Consider the following 20799-nt stretch of genomic DNA (forward strand, 5'->3'; position numbering starts at 1 on the left):
GGAAAGGAACACAAGTTTGTGGCAATTTGTCAGACAAGAAGTGGGAAACATTGAAATAAATTCTGACAAAAATCTTATCTAAAAGCTGCACTGAAAGCTCATGGACAAAAGACATAATACATATAAGAACAAAGGTCAATCCATTTCCAGATAAGAGATTCCATATAGAATCATTTTAGCATTAAATAAAAATATAAAAATGGATTATTCGATTATGAATGGATTATTCATAGATAAGTAAAGGGGGTGAGATATACTGTGATTTACATGAACAATAGAATTAGAGAAATTTAGTTTATAAAAGGAACTTCTTTTCTTTTTTTAAAAAATATATTTTATTGATTTTTTACAGAAAGGAAGGGAGAGATGATAGAGAGTTAGAAACATCGATGAGAGAGGAACATCAACCAGCTGCCTCCTGCACTCCTCCCACTGGGGATGTGCCCGCAACCAAGGTACATGCCCTTGACCGGAATTGAACCTGGGACCCTAGAATCTGCAGGCTGACTCTCTATCCACTGAGCGAAACCGGTGAGGGCTAAAAGGAACTTAATTTCTTAAAAAATTATACATTGAGTATCCTATCTAATAAAAGAGAAACATGGTAATTAGCCGTACGGCCGCTACCCTTCCCATTGGCTAATCACTGAGATATGCAAATTAACTGCCAGCCAAGATGGCGGCCAGCAGTCAGGCACTGAAGCAAACAAGGAGGCTTGCTTGCTCCAGTGACTGCGGACTCCAAAGTTCCCTGCCTGCTGCTGCCGGCCTCACAGCTGTAACTCTAAGCAACTATGTTGCAAATATAGAAGCTAAACAAAACCCCAGAAACCTGCTTTAGTCAGCCGGGCTTCAGCCAGCCGGACCGCAACATTGTATCAAATACAGAAGGTAAACAAAGGCCAGAAACTTGCTTACAGCAGCTGAGGCCTCAGAGCTAAAGCTGGCCCAGAATAAAAAAAGAAAAAGAAAAAAAAGGAGCAGTTGGGAGCTTCAGTCACCCGCCAGCCTGAAAACGGCCCTCAGCCCCTCAGCCAGACTGGCCAGGCACGCCAGTGGGGACCCCCACCCTGATCCAGGACACCCTTCAGGGCAAACCAGCCCGCCCCCACCCGTGCACCAGGCCTCTATTCTATATAGTAAAAGGGTAATATGCCTCCTGGCACCGGATCAGCGTGACAGGGGGCAGCGCCCAAACACCCTGATCGCCCTGCGGCTCTGTGTGTGACAGCGAGTGGGGCCACAACCTCCCTATACGCCCTGCTCTGTTCGTGACAGGGGAAGGCGCCCCAACCCCCTGATCAGCCCTGCTCTGTGCCTGATAGTGGGGAGCTCCCCAACCCCATGATCGCCCTGCGGCTCTGTGTGTGACAGGGTGCGGCACCCTAACCTCCCCCCCACCACGGGCCCTGCTCTGTGTGTGACGGGGTAGAGCCATAACCTCCCCATCAGCCCTGCCCTGAGTGTGACAGTGGTGGCGCCCCAACCCCCTGATCGGCTCTGCTCTGTGGGTGATAGAGGGCAGCGCCCCAACCCCCTGATCCACCCTGCTCTGTGTGTGACAGGAGGCGATGCCCCAGCTCCTCTATCGGCCCTATTCTGTGAGTGACGGGGGGAGCTCCTCAACCCCCTGATGGGCCCTGCTCTGTTCATGACAGGGGGGAGCTCCCCAACCCCCTGATGGGCCCTGCTCTGTGCGTGACAGGGGGGAGCTCCTCAACCCCCTGATCAGCCCTGCTCTGTGTGTGACAGGGTACAAAGCCCCAACCCCCCTAATGGGCCCTGCACTGTGCATGACAGGGGCAGCGCCCTAACCCCCTGATCGGCCCTGCTCTGTGCGTGAGAGGGGGGAGCTCCTCAACCTCCTGATCGGCCCTGCTCTGTGTGTGACAGGGTACAGAGCCCCAACCCCCGTGATGGGCCCTGCTCTGTACATGACAGGGGGCAATGCCCCAACCCCCTGATTGGCCCTGCTTTATGCGTGACAGGGGTTGGCGCCGCAACTTCCCTATTGATCCTGCCTTGAGTGTGACAGGGGGTGGTGCCCCAACCCCCCAATAGGCTGTACCCTGAGCGTGACTAGGGGTGGCATCGCAACCTCCCGATCCGCCCTGCTCTGTGCATGACAGGGGGCAGCGCCCCAACTCCCCAATCAGCCTTGCTCTGAGCCCGACCAGGGGCTGTACCTAGTGATTGGGCCTGCCCTCTGCCACCCGGGAGCAGGCCTAAGCCAGCAGGTCATTATCTCCTGAGGGGTCCCAGACTGCAAGAGGGCACAGGATGGCTGAAGGGCCCCCTCCCCCCGCCCCCCGAGTGCACAAATTTTTGTGCACCGGGCCTCCAGTATATTATATAAAGGCAAAAAAGTGTTAGAATGCTGATATTATGAATTATTCCCCCCCCCCCTTTTTTTACCTCTTTTACTGACATTATCTATAATGCACTTTAACTGTATAAAAAGATATAAAAAGGCCATGGCTTATTTCTTGTACTTAAATGTTAGCCTGGGATCTACACCAGATTCCTCTACTTATTTGAAAACATAATGTTAAGCAAGTTAAACTCCCTAAGCCTTTATTATATCACTAGTTAGATAAGTATAATAATATCTCAGAGTGTTAATGAGGTTACTACATGAGATAACATATGGACTAACAATGCTTAGGCGTATGGTCTTATAATTAAAGATAAAAAATTAAATTAAAAATTGAGCATTTAAAGGAATATGCATCCAGATTTTATAATCTTACTGGTCACTTATTTTTAGGTGTATAATGTAACAGAGATCCAAGGTAGCTTATTTACCTTGGATTTAAATGAGATAATTTCTTTCTTTAATTGAATCAATAAAAAAAAAAAAAGCCTGCTTTTTTTTGTTAAGCTCATCATCTTGGGTTTTAGGTTAATTAATTGTATTTGCTTTATTTTTTTTTTATCATAGATTTCCCTAAATTGGCTTTTTTAAAAACAAATCGGGTCTTTCTCAAGATGGATAAAATACTTAAATGTAAGTCGTGAAACATTAAAAATACTAGAAGAAAATGTAGGCAGCAAAATCTCAGATATCTCTCATAGCAATATGTTTACTGATACATCTCTTAGCTCAAGGGAAACAAAGGAGAAAATAAACAAGTGGGATTACTTAATCTATTTGGTTAGTCTTTCTTCATCTGTAAAATGAAAATAACAATAGCGCCTACCTTGTGCACTCAGAATTCAACTATCTACTCAACACATGTAAATCAAGCATTTGGCATAGTAATAGGCACAATAAATGCTAGTTGCTTTGATAGAGCTATCACAAGCACTATTCTTGCTATTAGTGATCATAAGTAGCTTTATTTTTGTCTTATGAAAAGACAAAAGTAAATGCAGATTGGGATTGCATATTTATGAGCATTAGGTACCAGATGCTTCAACACATACATTAACTTGATTAACCCTCATCAAAAATTTTTAAGAAAAGAAATAGTATTTTAGTATTTAGCTACATGTGGCTAATAACTACCACATTAAATAGTACAGATATGGGCCATTTCCATTATTGCGGTAATTTCCATTAGACAGACTATATTCTAGAGTAAGTCGGGAAGTATAATGGAATAGCAGGCAAAAAAATTTAATGGGTAAGAGAGTGGCTAAGAGTAGCCACCAGTTCTTTTCAGTTCACTGTAATGGAATGAATGATTGTCTTGCATTCTACAGGACTGAATGGATTTGCACAATTGCCAGCCATATGAGTTTGGGCAGCTTTCACCTACCCAGAACTTCAGTTCCCTTATTTGTTAAATTTGTCCCAGGCCTACTACACAGGGATATTGTGAAGATCAGTATTGATAATGGATGAAAAAGCACCTTGTGTAATACAACAAATATCTTCCTATATAATAAAAGGCTAATATGCAAATCGACCCAACAGCAGAACGACTGGTCGCTATGACGTGCACTGATCACCAGGGATCAGACTCTCAACGCAGGAGCTGCCCCCTGGTGGTCTGTGCACTCCCACAAGGGGAGCACTGCTCAGTCAGAAGCCGGGCTCATGGCTGTCAAGTGCAGCGGCAGTGGCGGGAGCCTCTCCTGCCTCCATGGCAACACTAATGCTAGGGGCAGACCTAAGCCAGCAGTCGGACATCCCCTGAGGGCTCCAGGACTGAGAGAGGGCACAGGCCAGGCTGAGGGACCTCTCCCCCCACCCCCACGAGTGCACTGGACCTCTAGTATATAATAAAAGACTAATATGCAAATCTACCAAATGGTGGAATGACCCATCACTATGATGTGCACTGACCACAAGGGGGCAGATGCTCAATGCAGGAGCTTCCCCCTGTTGGTCAGAGCACTCCCCCTGTGGGAGCACTGGTCAGCCAGAAGTCTTGAGCCGGGCTCACAGCTGGTGAGCGCAGAGGCGGTGGCAGGAGCCTCTCCCGCCTCTGCAGCAGCACTAAGGATGTCCAACTGTTGGCTTAGGCCCACTCCCCTAAGGGCCCCTTGGACTGCGAGAGGATGCTGGCTGTGCTGAGAGACACCCCCCCCCCCCAAGTGCACAAATTTCATGCACCGGGCCTCTAGTTCAGAGATAAAATGTCACTCAGTTTTATTATTCTCTAAAAAAAAAAAAAATATGAGAAATAAATAATACATATGTGTAAGTTATTTGCAAACTATGACTCACTATTAAATATAGGTCACTATGATGTTTAAAAAAATAAATGGCCAGTTTGATAACTTTTTATTTTCCACCATATGATGCTTCCTGATGTTCACAATACTGGCATATATATTCACAATATATTGCCTGAAGTAATAGGTACTATTTACTGAGATCAGTTCTATAAGCCAGGCACTTTTTAAAATGCTTGATATGTATTGCCTTATTTAATCTCTATGCAACTACATGTATGTATTATTATTTCATTTCATTTTATAGGGATTGCAACCTCTCCGAAGAGCAATATTTTATATTGCTCAAGATATGTGCCAGAGTGAGCCTTTGAACTTGGCACACCTACTATGAATCTATTTCTAGTCACTACATCCAATTGCCTGAGTTACATAAAGGAATGCCATTTTTTTACCCACACATCAAAGTTAATAAATAATCCAATTTCATAAATAAAAATAATTTTAAATTAGACAAACTGATATTTTATAAATTTTATATGTAAAAATAAACAAGCAACAATATCTAATAAAATTCTGGAGAAATAAAGAAGAATAAGTAGGGGTAGAGAGTTGCCCTGATAGCTATTAAAATACATTATAAAGCTTGATTAATTTTTTAAAAAATATATTTTATTGATTTTTTACAGAGAGGAAGGGAGAGAGATAGAGAGCTAGAAACATCAATGAGAGAGAAACATCGATCAGCTGCCTCCTGCACATCTCCCACTGGGGATGTGCCCGCAACCCAGGTACATGCCCTTGACCGGAATCAAACCCGGGACCTCTCAGTCCGCAGGCGGATGCTCTATCCACTGAGCCAAACCGGTTTCGGCAAAGCTTGATTAATTTAATCAGTGTGTTGATAATGCATGTTACAGCCAGATAGGCTATAGATACAGAAGAGAAAATACTGACTGAATTTCAAACACATTTGAGACATTAGAATGACAATTGTGAAATTTTAAGTTAGTGTTGGAAAAAATGGTTACTCAATAAATGGTAGTAGGTAAAACAGGAAGCATCTAAAAAATAAAACTGAAGTCTCATCCACAGCTTAAATAAATAAACTTCAGATGGATCTAAGTTTTAAATAACAAACACATTATGAAATCATTAGAAGAGTGTGACTCAATCTAATCTATTTAGAAATTACATAACATCTACAATGATTCCTACATCTATATGCTAAATTCCATTTTTCTTTCAGAAATCCATGATGCTTGAACCTAGTTCTAATTTTCCGGCCCCTGTAATTGTGGGATGAGAAATGTTAATGGGTAATCCATACAGAAACCATCTCAAGTGATTGCAAGCTCTCAGAGACAGCAGGTAATTCCTTCTAAAGTGCCATCTTTTATCTTTTGAAAAGGAATAACATTCCTAGTTTTCAAGTACTACTGTTAAGAAACACACAGAAACCTTTTTAGGCTTTTCAAAATGTTTCCCATCCACTGTCACACTTACAGAGCTTGGAAAAGATTTAATCGAGGGGTTTAAAGAAAATGGCCATTCCAATCAATGGGAAGCTCGGGTGTAGAAGACACTCCTGATTGCAGGTACAGCCCCAAGGAGGGCCCACGTCAGCCAGTGGGAACTAATAGCTGTTAGTTTTCTTTAAGTTCCAGTGTTTTAATTAGAAGTATTTCATGGTAATATTATTCGTACTTATCATAAATTTCAGGTGTTTTTGCCTTTTTTAACTTCGTTTTGATTTACTTCTTTTCTTTTATAAAAATGAGGCCTTTAAAGACCCAACTGGATACATTTTTATCATATTCCAATGGGTTAAACTAGGTATATAATTTTAGAAATAGAAAAAACAAATATGTCCTATTGGTGTTTATTGATTTATCTATAAAAACACACACTTTTTCCAAAATATGTGCATGAATAATGGTAGATAATTGAAAACTTCTGTATAAAATTGTTTATAATATTTTTCTTCATTGAGGAGAGAGGTTGTGACACATGTGAGAAATTTACAAACATATTTTATGGTTCTTGATTTTCATTTCCCTAGGAAATCTACTACTGAAATGTTGGTTTTACTCCTGGATAATAATATATATTTTCAAAAGAAAGTAGGATACATGAGGTATGTATTTTTTAAAAATATAAAAATATTTTAAAGGAATATGTGGTTTTATGATTAATAATATAATATTATTATGACAAATGATTGGGGAAAGATGCATGAAAATGAATGAAAATGTGTCCTAAAGGCATGGAAATGAGGAGGGACAGAAAGATAAGTAAACCACACTGCATTATATACAAACTTGTACATCTATATAATGTATTAATATTTAAAATCTAAGACATGTGGATAATATCAAAGTTTTTTATTACAACAAGCAAATGAAGTACATAAAGATAAAAAATTGGTTATGGGGAATATGCCAGACAGAAAAATTCTAGTTCCTTCACAAAGCCAATAGTTCAGCGGTTTCTCAATTACTCTGAACATTTACCAATACTGATATTGCACAATAAGTTCTCTTTTAGAAAAATATATTCATATTGTATTATTTTATTTGCTACATCTGGGTAGCTAACAAAAAGATAATGGTGAAGCAAAAATTCAGATTTATAGCATAAACTATAATGTAAATATTAAAACACAGAGAAGGAAATGTGCTATCAAGTTCTTGAGTCACCTTGTTTTAATGAATATTTCTCCAAGAGTAAGAGGTTTACAGGCTAAACCTGAACAATTGAAAATAACTTTTTTTCCTTTTTTGTTGACCTGCTGTTGTTTCTTGGTGAAATATAGTTACAGAAAATTTACCCTTTATATTTCTTGTTAAACTAATAATTAGAAAAAAAACAAGCAACTTTAGGCCCCTTGGAAATTGATTTTAGCCTTAATGTAATTTATCTTGACTATAGATCTTGATAAAATCTACAATGGTCTTAAATACAAATTTTTGATTAACTAAAAAGCGTAATATAAGAATGAGATATAAATGTCTGGACATGAATTCTACGTGTAATTTTAGGCTCTCTATATTGAAAAAAGTAGAAAATGGCAGAAGAAAAAGGAAATATCAATACGAATTAAGTGTCTGCTATATAAAAGGCATCATGCTGAGCATTAGAACTACAGATTTTAATTCCAAAAGGTCCTTCCTACAACTTCCACAATTTTCAGTCAACAGGGCCTAAGAAAATTAAAGAGATGTGTCTAAGATCACACATAGACAGGGCAAGAACTAGAAAACAGATCCTTGACATCCAAGACCTCATTCTTTCTAGTCACCCAAGAGATCTAGACCCTATAGCATATGCAACTTACCAGTCACATGGCACAGCGCTCAGTTCCTAATTCAGTCATTTAATATTCTGTCTTTACCTGTCAATTTATTTATCATGGTCACAGAACTGATATTCTTGTTTTTGATCAATTTGAACAAGTTAATACTGAGGTATGAGCCCTGTAGCATGTCCCTCAAACACTCCATCCATATGGACATCATTCTCTTCATCAGCACACCTGAAGTGTCCACATCCAACCAATAGTAATACAGTTTATAATAGTCCATTTTTCTTTACCTGATTTATAAGGATATCACAAGACTGCAAATGTTTTTCCAGCTATGAGAAAAATTTCGTCCATGGTACTTCCACAATAGAAACATTTAATAAATAGCCTTTGATGAATGAATTGAAATTGATATAACTATTTTCATTCCCTATCTAGCCACAATTTATTTTTCATATAGATCAATTTAATAATTTAATCATTTATATATTATGTATGTTTTATGTCCAACTTATATATCTATTAATTAGTATAATTTATTTTCTTCCCATCTTGCTAATCACTAGACTTCTAGCATTTATCTCCTAAATAGTTATTCCAAGATGCTGGCAGACTCAGATATATTTTGGGATAAATTTTGTCATTGTCAATAATTTTAATTCCATTACTTTTTTTTTTTCACCCAAATTGCCAAGAATGTAGTCTTAGTTTGGGATAATACTAGGAGAGATGGATTGCAAATCTTTTGTTTCCGAAGTGTATGAGTTAAAATTGGAGTCATATGGATATACTAATCCTATATAATAAAGAGGTGATATGCAAATTGACCATCAAGCCCAAACACAAGATGGCCTCCCCCATTGGTCACAAGATGGCCAACACAAGATGGCCAGCAGGGGAGGGAAGTTGGGGGCAATTGGGCCAGCAGGGGAGCAGTTAAGTGTCGATCAGGCTGGCAGGGGAGTGGTTAGGGGGCGATCAGGCTGGCAGGGGAGTGGTTAGGGAGTGATCAGGCTGGCAGGCAGAAGCGGTTATGGGCAATCAGGCAGGCAAGTGGTTGGGAGCCAGCAGTCCCGGATTGTGAGAGGGATGTCCGACTGCCAGTTTAGGCCCAATCCCTGCTGGTTTAGGTCCCAGATTGGAGAGGGTGCAGGCTAGGCTGAGGGATACCCGCCTCCAGTGCATGAATTTCATGCACCGGGCCTCTAGTTATACATAAGATTTAACTCAAATAAATATTCAATGGCTTATGAGTCAACATCTATGTTTTACATCTAGATATTTAGGAAACAGATGCTACTGCCAAAACTGAAAAAAAATTAAAGAGTGTATTTGATTTACTTTACCAAAACATCCTAAATATGAGATCTGTTAACCCCCTTTACTTATTTTTCCTTATACTGCATTTGATTTTAATTCCATATAGCAATAAGGCAAAAGAGACTCATGAAATTTTAGGTTCTGATAAGATCTATCATTCTAGAAGAGATTTTTTGAACTGCAAAACATTTTATATCAATCCTACAGTAGTCTGTACACATTTCCTGAAGAAAGATGTTGGCAAAAATATTAAGTAATTACCACAAAAAAAAAAGCACTAACTTAGACAAGACCTTGAGTTTTGTGTGATATTTTATATTTTGCAATTGTCTGAAGGTATTTCTATTTCAAGTGCAGGCATTCTTATGTTAACTACTTTGTTACATTAAAGAGACTATTAAGTCAATATACATATTTAAATAGACATATTTAAAGCCAATGGATATATAACCTGCAGAATTTTAAAACCTAGAATATTTGCTATAAATTGAGAATATCTTTGGCTGTGTTATGAGGTAAAGTATTTTTAAATTATAAAATACTTTATATTAGAAAATTTATTAATGTGCTTGCTAACATTTTTGAAAGTATACTATACATGTGACTCAAATGTTAGTCAATTCTATAGATTACCTTCTAGACCTTAGTAAGTTGTTTGGAGCCTTAGAATTTTAATACTCAGGTTCTTCAACAAACTAATTTTTATAATAAGGAAATATTTCTAGAGATATTAATTTTTTAAGACTAATATTTCCTCTTTTTAATATTTAGTGCTAGCTGGATCTACTAGTATTATTTTCAAAGGGAATACATATTTTGGCAGAACATATACAAAGATCAAGTGGGGATTGTTATTCTGAAACTTTTTAGACATGCAAGGTTCTGTATAATAGATATGTAATTTATTTCTACTGGCTGTTCTTTAAAGAATTTAATCTATAAGGTTTGAAATTAAGCATAATTCCTAAAGATTGTAGGAGAAAGAATGATGGAAGCAATGCTTCTCAATAGTTGCAAAGATTTTCTCAGTGATTTGACAAATTTTTATTTATTCCAGTTCATATGTATTTAGGAGCTCAATCAACATTCACTATTTTTTATTGCTAGGAGGTTGGCTCAGCGTTGTTCATGGAGTTGTTGTTTTTCCCAACAGTCTGAATGAATTTGCACTATTTTAATCAATAACTCTCTTATTTTATCTCTGAAGTCAAATCTGTAACTTCAAAGATGTATTTTCTAGGAGACAGTATATAATTACCTGGCCCATTCAGAGAAGGACTTACTATATCTTAGACCTAAGTAGACATATTAAAGTATAAATATAACACAATTACTAGAAATAACTCTTTCAAACATACCAGACAATATTTAATTTCGGATTTAAAAAAAAAAAGCAATTTAGAGGAGAGCTAGCTATATTCTGAAATTTCAAATTTTTGGAAAACAGTGTTACTTTTGAGATACTCACAGTAATACCAATAAGTGACTGTGAAAGCACTCTAAGAACAAGGTAATTTATTATAGGAAGTCCATAACATAAATGTCATTTTGTATTATTTCAACCTAGAACACAATCTGAGAGAAAGACATATGGACTGAAAAATTTAAATGTGTTATTTTTTTAAACATTCCAAAAGGATTACACTCTCCATTTAAGTTGATATTTATACTTTAAAATTACAGAATGAAATTATAAGGAAATATTTATGTCTTACTTTTATAAGTTATACAGAGGCAAAGGCAGAGTATCCTCTCTTGTTTTGTTCCTTCTGGGACTCAGTGCAAAAATAAAAAGTAACATTCATTAAATTTTAATTTCTTGCTAGAAAAATATTACATGTATATGAAGAAAAAGGAGCTATAATATACAATTATTTGACTTATTTAAAATTTTCTAGGAGTGAACAGGGGAAAACTGTTAAGGAAAAAAAAAAAGATGCCTAAACCAATAAGAAACAAAAGACAGGAAACTAAGTGAGTAATAGCAAGGCAGAAATTATTCTGAAATATGTAGAACATCACATTAGTTATTTTATGTGATGTTGCCTAAAACATAGTGATAAGAAAATATCCCCCCAAAGATCACCTTTCAATATGAGTAGGATGTTATGAAATAAAGGTTGAAATTGCAAAAGAGAAACTGTTCACTTAAGACAACCAAGTTACTGAAATTCTCCTAGTTTTAGGATTCCTTTTTAGATGCTAAAAGCATAATGTGGTGGTTTGTGCACTTCATTTTTAAGATTTTTTTAAAAAAGAGAAATAAAATAAAAAATAAGTATTATAGGCTGAAATTAGTGAGGTAGAAAAGATCATGTATACTTTTTGTTTTCAAATACTAAAGATCATAATAAATTGTTAACTGAACGTAAGTCTTATCTACCACTATTTGTCAATAACAGAAGAAAAACATATTAGTATTAAAATGGAATCCATTTTCTACATTAAATTTTTAAAACCTAATTTTATTGTTGTTAAGTGAGTGTTTGTAGGTAAGGGATTTTTAAGATGTTAAGTGTTTTTTAAGGGAAGTATCCATGTAGTTGGTAGTTCTACATAAATAAGGGAATCATAAATTGAATAAATAATAATTGGCATAATTAGCATGACTCTCTTATCCTTGGAGAAATCTCTCAGATTTGCATTAGGTACACATCAGCTGGAGAGAGGAAGATGGAATACGTGACTGTGATTCTTTTTAACTCTACAAATTTATCAAAAATCTCACTCACCTAAAATTGAAGTTCTCCATAGGATGTAATAGACACTCAATAGTGTCTATTTTGTCCTGAAGAGATATATGATTAAAAAAATATATATAAGAGTAAAAAAAAAATCTCACTCACCGAGTCACATAATGGTAGTCTAAATAAAATCTTAATTAAAAATACTGGTAAATGTCAATATTATAATTTTAGAGCATTTCTTGTTTAATGTGAATATTCAGAAGTTGGCTTTATAATGTCACCCAATAAGTTGTAGAAGAGTATTAATGCAACTCTTATCTTTTAATCAGATATACATGATGGCTGTGTAGAAATCAAATGTGGGGCAAGGGAAAGGGTGAGGAAAGGTGTCAGGAAAGTAGGGAAGGAGAGATAGGTAAATGGATATTAGGAAATTATAACATATAAAAGAGATGCCATTATTGGGATCAAAGAAGCTTCTGGAAAATTATAAAGTGCATCAGAGGATTCTGTTAAATAAAGGAGAAACATAGATAGAACTTCAGAAATATAGTAAATGAGACTCCACTTAAAGTAAGATTTCAGAAGTTTCTTGTGGAGTAATTGAGGATACTCTGAACAAGGTAATAAAAAGTCTTTCTGTAGGGAAGTGACTATTCTACCACAGACTGAAATTGCACATGATTAGTGGCTTATAGAAGATTAAAAAAAAGCAAAAGAAAAATTGGATAAAAAGAAAGAAAACATGAGACAAATAAAAGTAGAAGCAAAGCATCAAATAATATTATACAGTATTAAAATACCATAGGTAGGTATTCTTTATCTCTGATGTGCCACAACTTACACAAATGCTTGGTAAATTATATGTAACAGTACCTTTCTTTTAGCCTTTAGCTGCTCATGATACTTGTCACAGGTGTCTCCCGGGATCTCTCCTCCCCAGAGAGTGATTCCAACAATGGTGTATGTGATGCCCATGACAAGCAATGGGAAACAGTACACCAGTATAATGACAATAACATGGTACCTGAAATTAAAAAAACAACAACAAAACTCACATGCTGAAGAGCATATTGGGATGAAATAGTGGGATTTTGAATTCATGCCATTTTAAATCATAATTTAAAATGCTAAAGAATATTTCCACATTTTCTCTAAGTCTTCATTTCACACTCATTAACATACCAAGCTATTGTCGCCTACAGTTATCCAAATGCTACCAGTTGATTTCAATCCATCTTTACTTTATACATGAAAAACATAGCTGAGCTGAAGTGTTCATTTAAACCACACCTGCCCCCATCCCCACCTCCTTGCCTAGAGGGTCAGGATAAATGCCTTTCCTCTGCTTGGTAATTAGTGGGGTAACCTAATTAAATGTATCATCAGAAGAAAAGAGATGGGGCAGAATAAAGTAATCAACTGACGATATTTTCTCCTATGTAAAACTATTCTATATATCCAGTGACATCATTCATATTTGAAATACATTATTTTTCATCCAAATGGAAAAAAAAATGTTACGCGATACTGTGAGCCACATTGAATTCACAAGCTATTTGACAGTGATTTTAAAAATCAGGTAAAGACATTTACATGTATTTTTCCAAAGTCATGGAACATTTCATTGCATTGTTAATTTGGTAAATAATATATAGATGTATCAGTCACAACCAAGTCATGATGCTATGCATTATCAAACAAAATTCTAGGATTTCATAGCCTTCAATCAAAATTATAAGGAGGCAATTAGGGAGGTATAGAAGGTAAACAATAATATAACAGTCAAATTAGAATTTGTATAAACTTTTGTTTGGCTTCCTCTTTCTTAAGAGGCTTTAAAGTAATTACAGAGTTTGGTATGCTAATATTCTCAATACCTTTGGTGTTTGTTTCTTTTTACTCCCTTTACCCCTTACTACTTCCCCACCCTCCCTTCCCTCTGATCAGCACCATACTATTGTCTGTGTCTATGAGGTTTTGTTTATTTCTTGGTCTTGATTGTTCATTTGTTGCTTTCAGTTTTATATCCCACATATGAGTCAAATCCTATTGTTCTTGACTTTTTTCCTTATGACTTATTTCACTTAGCACAATATTCTTGAGTCAAGACCCATCCATGTTGTCACAAATAGCAGTATTTCTACTTTTTTAAGGTGGGTCCAAAATATAAAATGTCAAATTCTATCATACAACATTCCTATTTTCTTTTCAACCTAGTGTTTAAATTTCTTTAATGTTAAAACAAAGGAACACAACCAAGAGCCTACCAGGACTCCCCTTCCCTTCAACCAGGCTTCTTAAAAGAGCAATCAACACCTTTGGCCTCTAGTTTCTCCCTTCTCACTCATTTCAATAACAACCCTGCCCTCCTTTGGGTATTGCTTTCATCTCCAATGAGCTTATTACCTCCTCTAAGAAATTCTCCAGAGCTGTCCCATACAGAAGTCATTACATTTTTTCAATTATAAATCTTTATAATTTACACCAACTTAGTGACCATATCATAATATATTTTAATATTTGTATGTGTCTGTCTTCCCAAGTAATATGTGAGACATTGAGGCAAACGCCTATGTCTTATCTGTTTAACTGTTGCTCCCAACCTACAGTTCCTTAATTGTTCAATAAATTGAATCGAAAATTACAATAGAGAACTAACTTAACTTACGTGAAATGTTGTTTGGAACCTTCTGGCCATTGCACATAGCAAAGAGTACGGCCCGGCATGACTTTGGTTTTGGAGTAAAGACACTGAGGAAAGGCTAGTAGAAACGCTAGAATCCAAATGCTGCCAATGACAATCTTGGTTGCTGTGGCAGACAGTCTGGGTTTCAAGGGATCAATAATGGCCATATACCTATATGAAAACAAATAAACCATTTTGTCAGTCTCTTGTTCGTGAAGTTTAAAAAGTAGTTTCAAAGGAGTTTCAGTGGCCAGGGTTCTTTCTCTTCTAGTAAACAACTTGATAAGGATTTTGCTTGGGTAGAGGCAGCATAGAGTAATAACTACAACGTAGTCTTTGGAATCAGACAAATTTGGTTCAAATCCTATTTTGTCATTTTTTTAAACCTTTTTGAACCTCAACTTCATTATTTTAAAAATAGAAATAAGAACATCCACCTATTATGGGTGAAGACAAGATCAATAAAAATAATGTAAGTTAAAGGCTTTGATTATTTGGTGCTGTGCCTCGCACATTATCAGCATTCATAAAGGTCTGTTGAATGGAATTGGATGTGTGAGTAATAAATGCTTAAAAAATGAATTCAGTACCTCAAAACCTCCATTTTTTCTTCGGTATGTTTAAGTTTTTAAAAGATATTCTAGTGACAATATGGGTAATACCTACATGATTGATCAAGATGAAGAACCCCTATAAAGGATATCATCAACATTTCCATCTAAAAGCATGAAGAGACAAGTTCAGGATTCAAATAAAGATGAATAAATCAAGTGTGATTGAGGCTATGCCTTCCTGCTACCTCCAAAATTGAATTCATACTGCATCATGAAAATTTTCATAGTATCTATCAACATAAATATATATAATTTTTATAAAAATATCTTTGATGCCCTAGCCGGCTTGGCTCAGTGGATAGAGCGTCAGCCTGCGGACTGAAGGGTCCCTGGTTCGATTCCGGCCAAGGGCACATGCGTGGGTTGCGGGATCGATCCCCAGTAGGGGGCATGCAGGAGGCAGCCGATAAATGATTCTCTCTCATCATTGATGTTTCTATCTCTCTTCCTCTCCCTTCCTCTCTGAAATCAATAAAGAAATATAGTTTTAAAAAAAATCTTTGAGGCTCTAAAAATCACACATTCCATATGATTTTTAGAGTGTAGTTTTTTAGAAGTTGTCAAATCTCTGAATATGGTAACCAAATTCAAGTTTTATTCACCTAGTAAAATAGTGACAATATGTCTGGAAGGATCAAAATCTGGTTTTAAATTGCATAATATGGCTAATTGCCAAATTTTGGCTAATAGAGAAAAAAAATAATGTACAACAAATTAATTACATTTTTGCATTTCTAGTTATAAATCACATTATTTAAATGGTTTTATTTTTACTGTTGGCCATTTTGTGTGTCTCAAACATATACTGATTTATGTAAATTTTAAAAGGCAACACTTTTATCAGATAGCATTACTTAAGCAAAAACATTTTAACTTTAAGAATAAATACCTCAAAATAAGAATAAAAATAAGGATAATTAATTAATTTGTGTTTGTTTTGTGCTTTTGTAATTATTAGGCATTTGATCTGCAGTAGAATATTGGAACTTATCTGTATACTATTCGTAATATTAACTTTTGTTATAATTTACTTAAAGGAAATATTCTTAATTTATTATATATGACAGTCAACAGGTAAAAGTGAATGTGGAATATATAAGCAATTATCAAAACAGTATCTTGGTTTAAGAAGATAAATTAAATCATAGAAAGAATATAAAATGAAAACTTTAAAATTTACTTCTCATGCTTATGTTGATGAAGATAATAGCAACATTTATTGATTGTCAAGCATTACCAGGCATTTTATTACAATTACACACATTATATATATTTAATATCTATATTAATCCAGTCAATAAAATAATATTATCTTTTTTTAGCAGAAAAAAAAAAACTGAGGCTTAAAAAAATTAAGTAAACTTCTCAAAATGACTCAGATGGTAAGAGCTAGAATTCTAAACTAGTTCTGCCAGTCTTCAAAGTCCATATAGATACAGATTATGGCTTTGAATATAGCCATTTAGGTAAGAAATTGTGAGAGAAAAAATATATGTGAGCTAGATGCCTTCCAAAGAATCAGAAGTTGCATTTTGCCTTATGAATCAAAAAGTATTCATGTGCAATGTAAAAAATAAAAGTAAAACATATAAAGATAATAATTGTAGTTGGGCATTTCTTTTTCCATTATTGCTGATTATAACTCACCATACTATTTCTCATTGTATTAAATTGTTGTTTTTTGGGTGTTTCCAGAGTCAACCACAGCAATTATCAATAAATTTTGTTTTACTGAACTGAATATTTTTCAAACTCTATTATAATCTTTTGCTCTGGAATTTCTGAACACAATTTGGATGTTTAAACAGTTGATTTTTTGAGGCTAAAAAGAGAAATTGAGTGACATGAGTAGGGTTAGAGTCCTGTATAGCTACTGTAGCATGGATAATTCAAAATAAACTGCAAATTTCTTATATATTTTTTTAGACAATTAGCCTAATGATGGAGGAAAATTTCCCTAACAGGTAGAATATTATATGGAAACAATTTATGTTCTCACTAACACTTTAATAAAAGTAGAAATTTCGAAACTTCAAGTTGACAGTTATGTCATTTCTGATCTGAGCTATTGTTTATTCATTCAGCCAAACATTTAATGAATGCCTGCTGTGGTATTCCAAACACTGTAGGGATACAAACATGAGGAAATATGGCAGAGTTCACAGTCTACTGAAATAGATAGATATTAATCAAATAATCTCACCAATAAATGTGAAATTATAGATATGGTGTTACAAAGGCCAGGCATATATGATCACGTGAATTCATTTACTGAGAAAATATATTTAAACTAGTGGCCCAGTGCACAAAATTCGTGCATGGGGAAAGAGGGGGTGTCCCTCAGCCCAGCTTGCACCCTCTCCAATGGGGGACCCATTGGAGGATGTCCCACAGGGATCTGGCCTAAACTGGCAGTCAGACATCACTCTCACAATCTTGGACTGTTGGCTCCTAACCGCTCACCTGCCTGCCTGCCTGATCACCCCTAACTGCCCTCCCCTGCTGGCCTGATCTCGCCCCCAACTGCCCTCCCCTGCTGGCCTGATCTCACCCCCAACTATCCTCCCCTGCAGGCCTGATTGCCCCTAAACCTCTGCTGGCCTGACCTCACCCCCAACTGCCCTCCCCTGCCAGCCTGATTGCCCCTAACTACCTCTGCCTCGGCCCCCACCACCTTGGCTTTGTCCAGAAGGAAGTCGGACATCTGGAAGATGGCTGGTCGACCCAGTCTAATTAGCACATTACCCTTTTATTAGGATAGATAGATTATATAGGATAGGTTTGCTTAAATGGGGAGGAAAAGCCATTTTCAGCAGGAGGAGATGCTCTTGGCAGACAAAATTACATAATCCCTATATCTGGACTGATAGCCAGCCATATGCACTATACTGCCAAACTGGTCATTAAAAATTGAACCACTTTCTTACACCTTACACCAAACAGCGGTTGCCCTTAAAACCCCTCTTCAGGCCCCACCTTAGGTTCTCCCTTTGCAGTTCACCCAGATTAGGTTCTGATAGGTCAGTTTCTATGCCAGTCAGCGTCTCTGGGCCTATCTCTGGGACTGATCAGAGATGTGGGGCTGATCAACAGCCATCCCAGGCTGCTGGTGAGTGGGCTGAACTGCTGATCTCTTGGAGAGAGAGAGAGGCACGGCTGCTGGCGAGGCCCAGAAAGAGAAAGAAGCAGGATCTGATCTGCAGCTTGCTTCTCATTCTCTCTGGGCCTCGCCAGCAGCGTGGTAGCCACTGATCAGCCCTGCCTCTCTCTCTGAGAGAGGTCAGCAGTTCGGCTCGCTCACCATTCCCCACCCACCAGAGCCTGTTGCATACACAGCCTGGATTCGGTCGAGCCTTCGGTCGTTTTGGACATTACAGACCCTGGGTTTTTATATATTAGGATTGTGAATCAATCTTCCCTAGGAAAAGTCATTCTGGGTTGAAAGTTGGACAGGTGGCTATGCAAGGTGGCAGAAGGGTGAAGTTGCGAAGAAGACTTCTTGGAGAAGAAGCACTATGTGGAAAAATCCTATGCTAATGGTTGGCTTTTAAGTTTTGAATGGTGTCCCCTTAAAAAAGATACATTGAAATCCTAACTCCCAGTATCAGAGAAGGTGACCTTACTGGGAAAGAGAGTCGTTACATAGGGAATGAAGTGAAAATGAGTCATGAGGGTGAGTCTTAATCCAGTGACTAGTACAAAGAAGAAATTTGGAAACAGAAATACACAGAGAAGGCCATGTGAAGATGGAGGACTGCGTGATGCATTACAAACCAAGGGATTCCAAAGACTGCCGGCAAATCCCCAGAGGCTTGGGGAGGAAAAAAAGGATTTCCCTACAGCTTTCAGAGGGAGCATGGCCCTGACAACACCATCATTCCAGAACCGTGAGACAATAGATATCTGTTGTTCTGAGGCACTCAGTTTGTGTACTTTGTTACAGCAGCCCTAGGAATCCACATGATGAGTCAGGGTGAGAGAAGCATTATACACTTGAGTAATGAAAGGGTAATTGAAACACAGAAAGTGAAGGGGGAAAATGGTTTGAGACAAACTTGTAATACAGGTTATAGATTTTTTTCTGTCTCATGGAAAGTAATTGATGCAATTCAATTAGGGAAGGAGAGTAATCAGATTTTAGTCTGGGGAATGGACTGAGGGATGGAAAGAATGGAAGTAGGGAAATGAGTTACCTGACTGTTGTTTTGCTTTGGGTGAGAGATGGTTGATGCTTGAAATAGAGTGTTGCTACATGGTAATCGTCTGAGGAAAGTAAAAAAAAAAAGTTGAAATATTGCAGAAAGAGTCCGTTGGCCAAAGTAGTGGGTAGAACTGCCAGGCACTGCTGAAGACCAATTTGAAATTAGTGATTTGGAATCCATTGTGGCATTATTCCCTATTCTGTGACTCTCTCTGGTAATAAGATGGCTGCTTAAGCTCATCCAGATAAACATTCTCTGGACCTTGAGAAGAAATGATCGAATCTCAGATATAAACTCACTCAAATATCAGTACTTTTTTCTCCCTTTAAAGAAATATATATCTTTGATGTGGTCACTTAACTTTTCCTAGGTGTTTTTCTGAGCTTCTCACTACCATTCTTCCCTCACCAAACAGACTCCCAAATAAGTTAGTCTCCTGAGTATGATTATTTCATGAATAATAACTAAGATTGGGTTCTTATTGTACCAATTAGGACATCATCTAAAATAGTTTTAAAGTCACTTTTTATCACTTTTTATAGAAACTGAAATTCTTGGATGCATCCATTGAAAGCTTGTTTTTTTTTGTTTTGTTTTGTTTTGTTTTGTTTTGTTTTGTTTTGTTAATCCTCATCTAGGATATTTTTTTCCATTGATTTTTAGAGAGAGTAGGAGGGAGGGATGGGGGGAAGAGAAACATTGATGTGAGAGAGACACATGGATTGGTTGGCTCCTGCATTACCCTGATCAGACTACGATCGAACCTGCAGCCCAGGTACGTGCCCTTGACCAGGAATCAATGACCCTTTGGTGTGTGGGCTAACCACTGACCAACACTGTGCAGAGTGGAAACTCATATTTTTATTGACATTTTAAAAAATCAGTTTTCCTTTCCACTTTATTAGACCACTTTGCTTTACCACTCACTATTTTTCTGATATAATTGAGGGGTTCTTTTCATTTTACTTTGAGGTATATTGCAGAATACTATTTTTTTTTAAAATATATTTTATTGATTTTTTACAGAGAGAAAGGGAGAGAGATAGAGAGTCAGAAACATCGATGAGAGAGAAACATCGATCAGCCGCCTCCTGCACATCCCCTACTGGGGATGTGCCCGCAATCCAGGTACATGCCCTTGACCGGAATCGAACCCGGGACCCCTCAGTCCGCAGGCCGACACTCTATCCACTGAGCCAAACCGGTTTCGGCTAGAATACTATTTTTGATATAACTTTACTTACTCAGTAAATGATCATTTTCCATTTTGTAATTGCTCTTGGTATCTTGTATAATTCTTTATTCTTGATAATATTTTTATTAAACTCTCTGGATCTTTACTTGTTTCTACACATTTAAA

The 20799-nt window shown here is 37.0% G+C and overlaps 1 protein-coding gene across 1 annotated transcript in view; it reads right to left on the bottom strand.

Annotated features, from left to right (window-relative positions):
* TACR3 (tachykinin receptor 3) overlaps nucleotides 1-20799 on the bottom strand; it is a 55576-nt gene that overhangs the window by 18561 nt on the left and 16216 nt on the right. The window contains exons 2-3 of the mRNA XM_070429700.1: nucleotides 14606-14794; nucleotides 12811-12961 (exon numbers count right to left, since the gene is read on the bottom strand). Coding sequence (XP_070285801.1) covers nucleotides 12811-12961; nucleotides 14606-14794 — 340 coding nt within the window. The remainder of the gene's footprint in view (nucleotides 1-12810; nucleotides 12962-14605; nucleotides 14795-20799) is intronic.

This window comes from Myotis yumanensis, unplaced genomic scaffold (assembly GCF_028538775.1).
Source record: "Myotis yumanensis isolate MYYU_CA2020_CCGP unplaced genomic scaffold, mMyoYum1.0.hap1 SCAF_1, whole genome shotgun sequence".
In the NCBI taxonomy this organism is placed as follows: Eukaryota; Metazoa; Chordata; class Mammalia; order Chiroptera; family Vespertilionidae; genus Myotis; species Myotis yumanensis.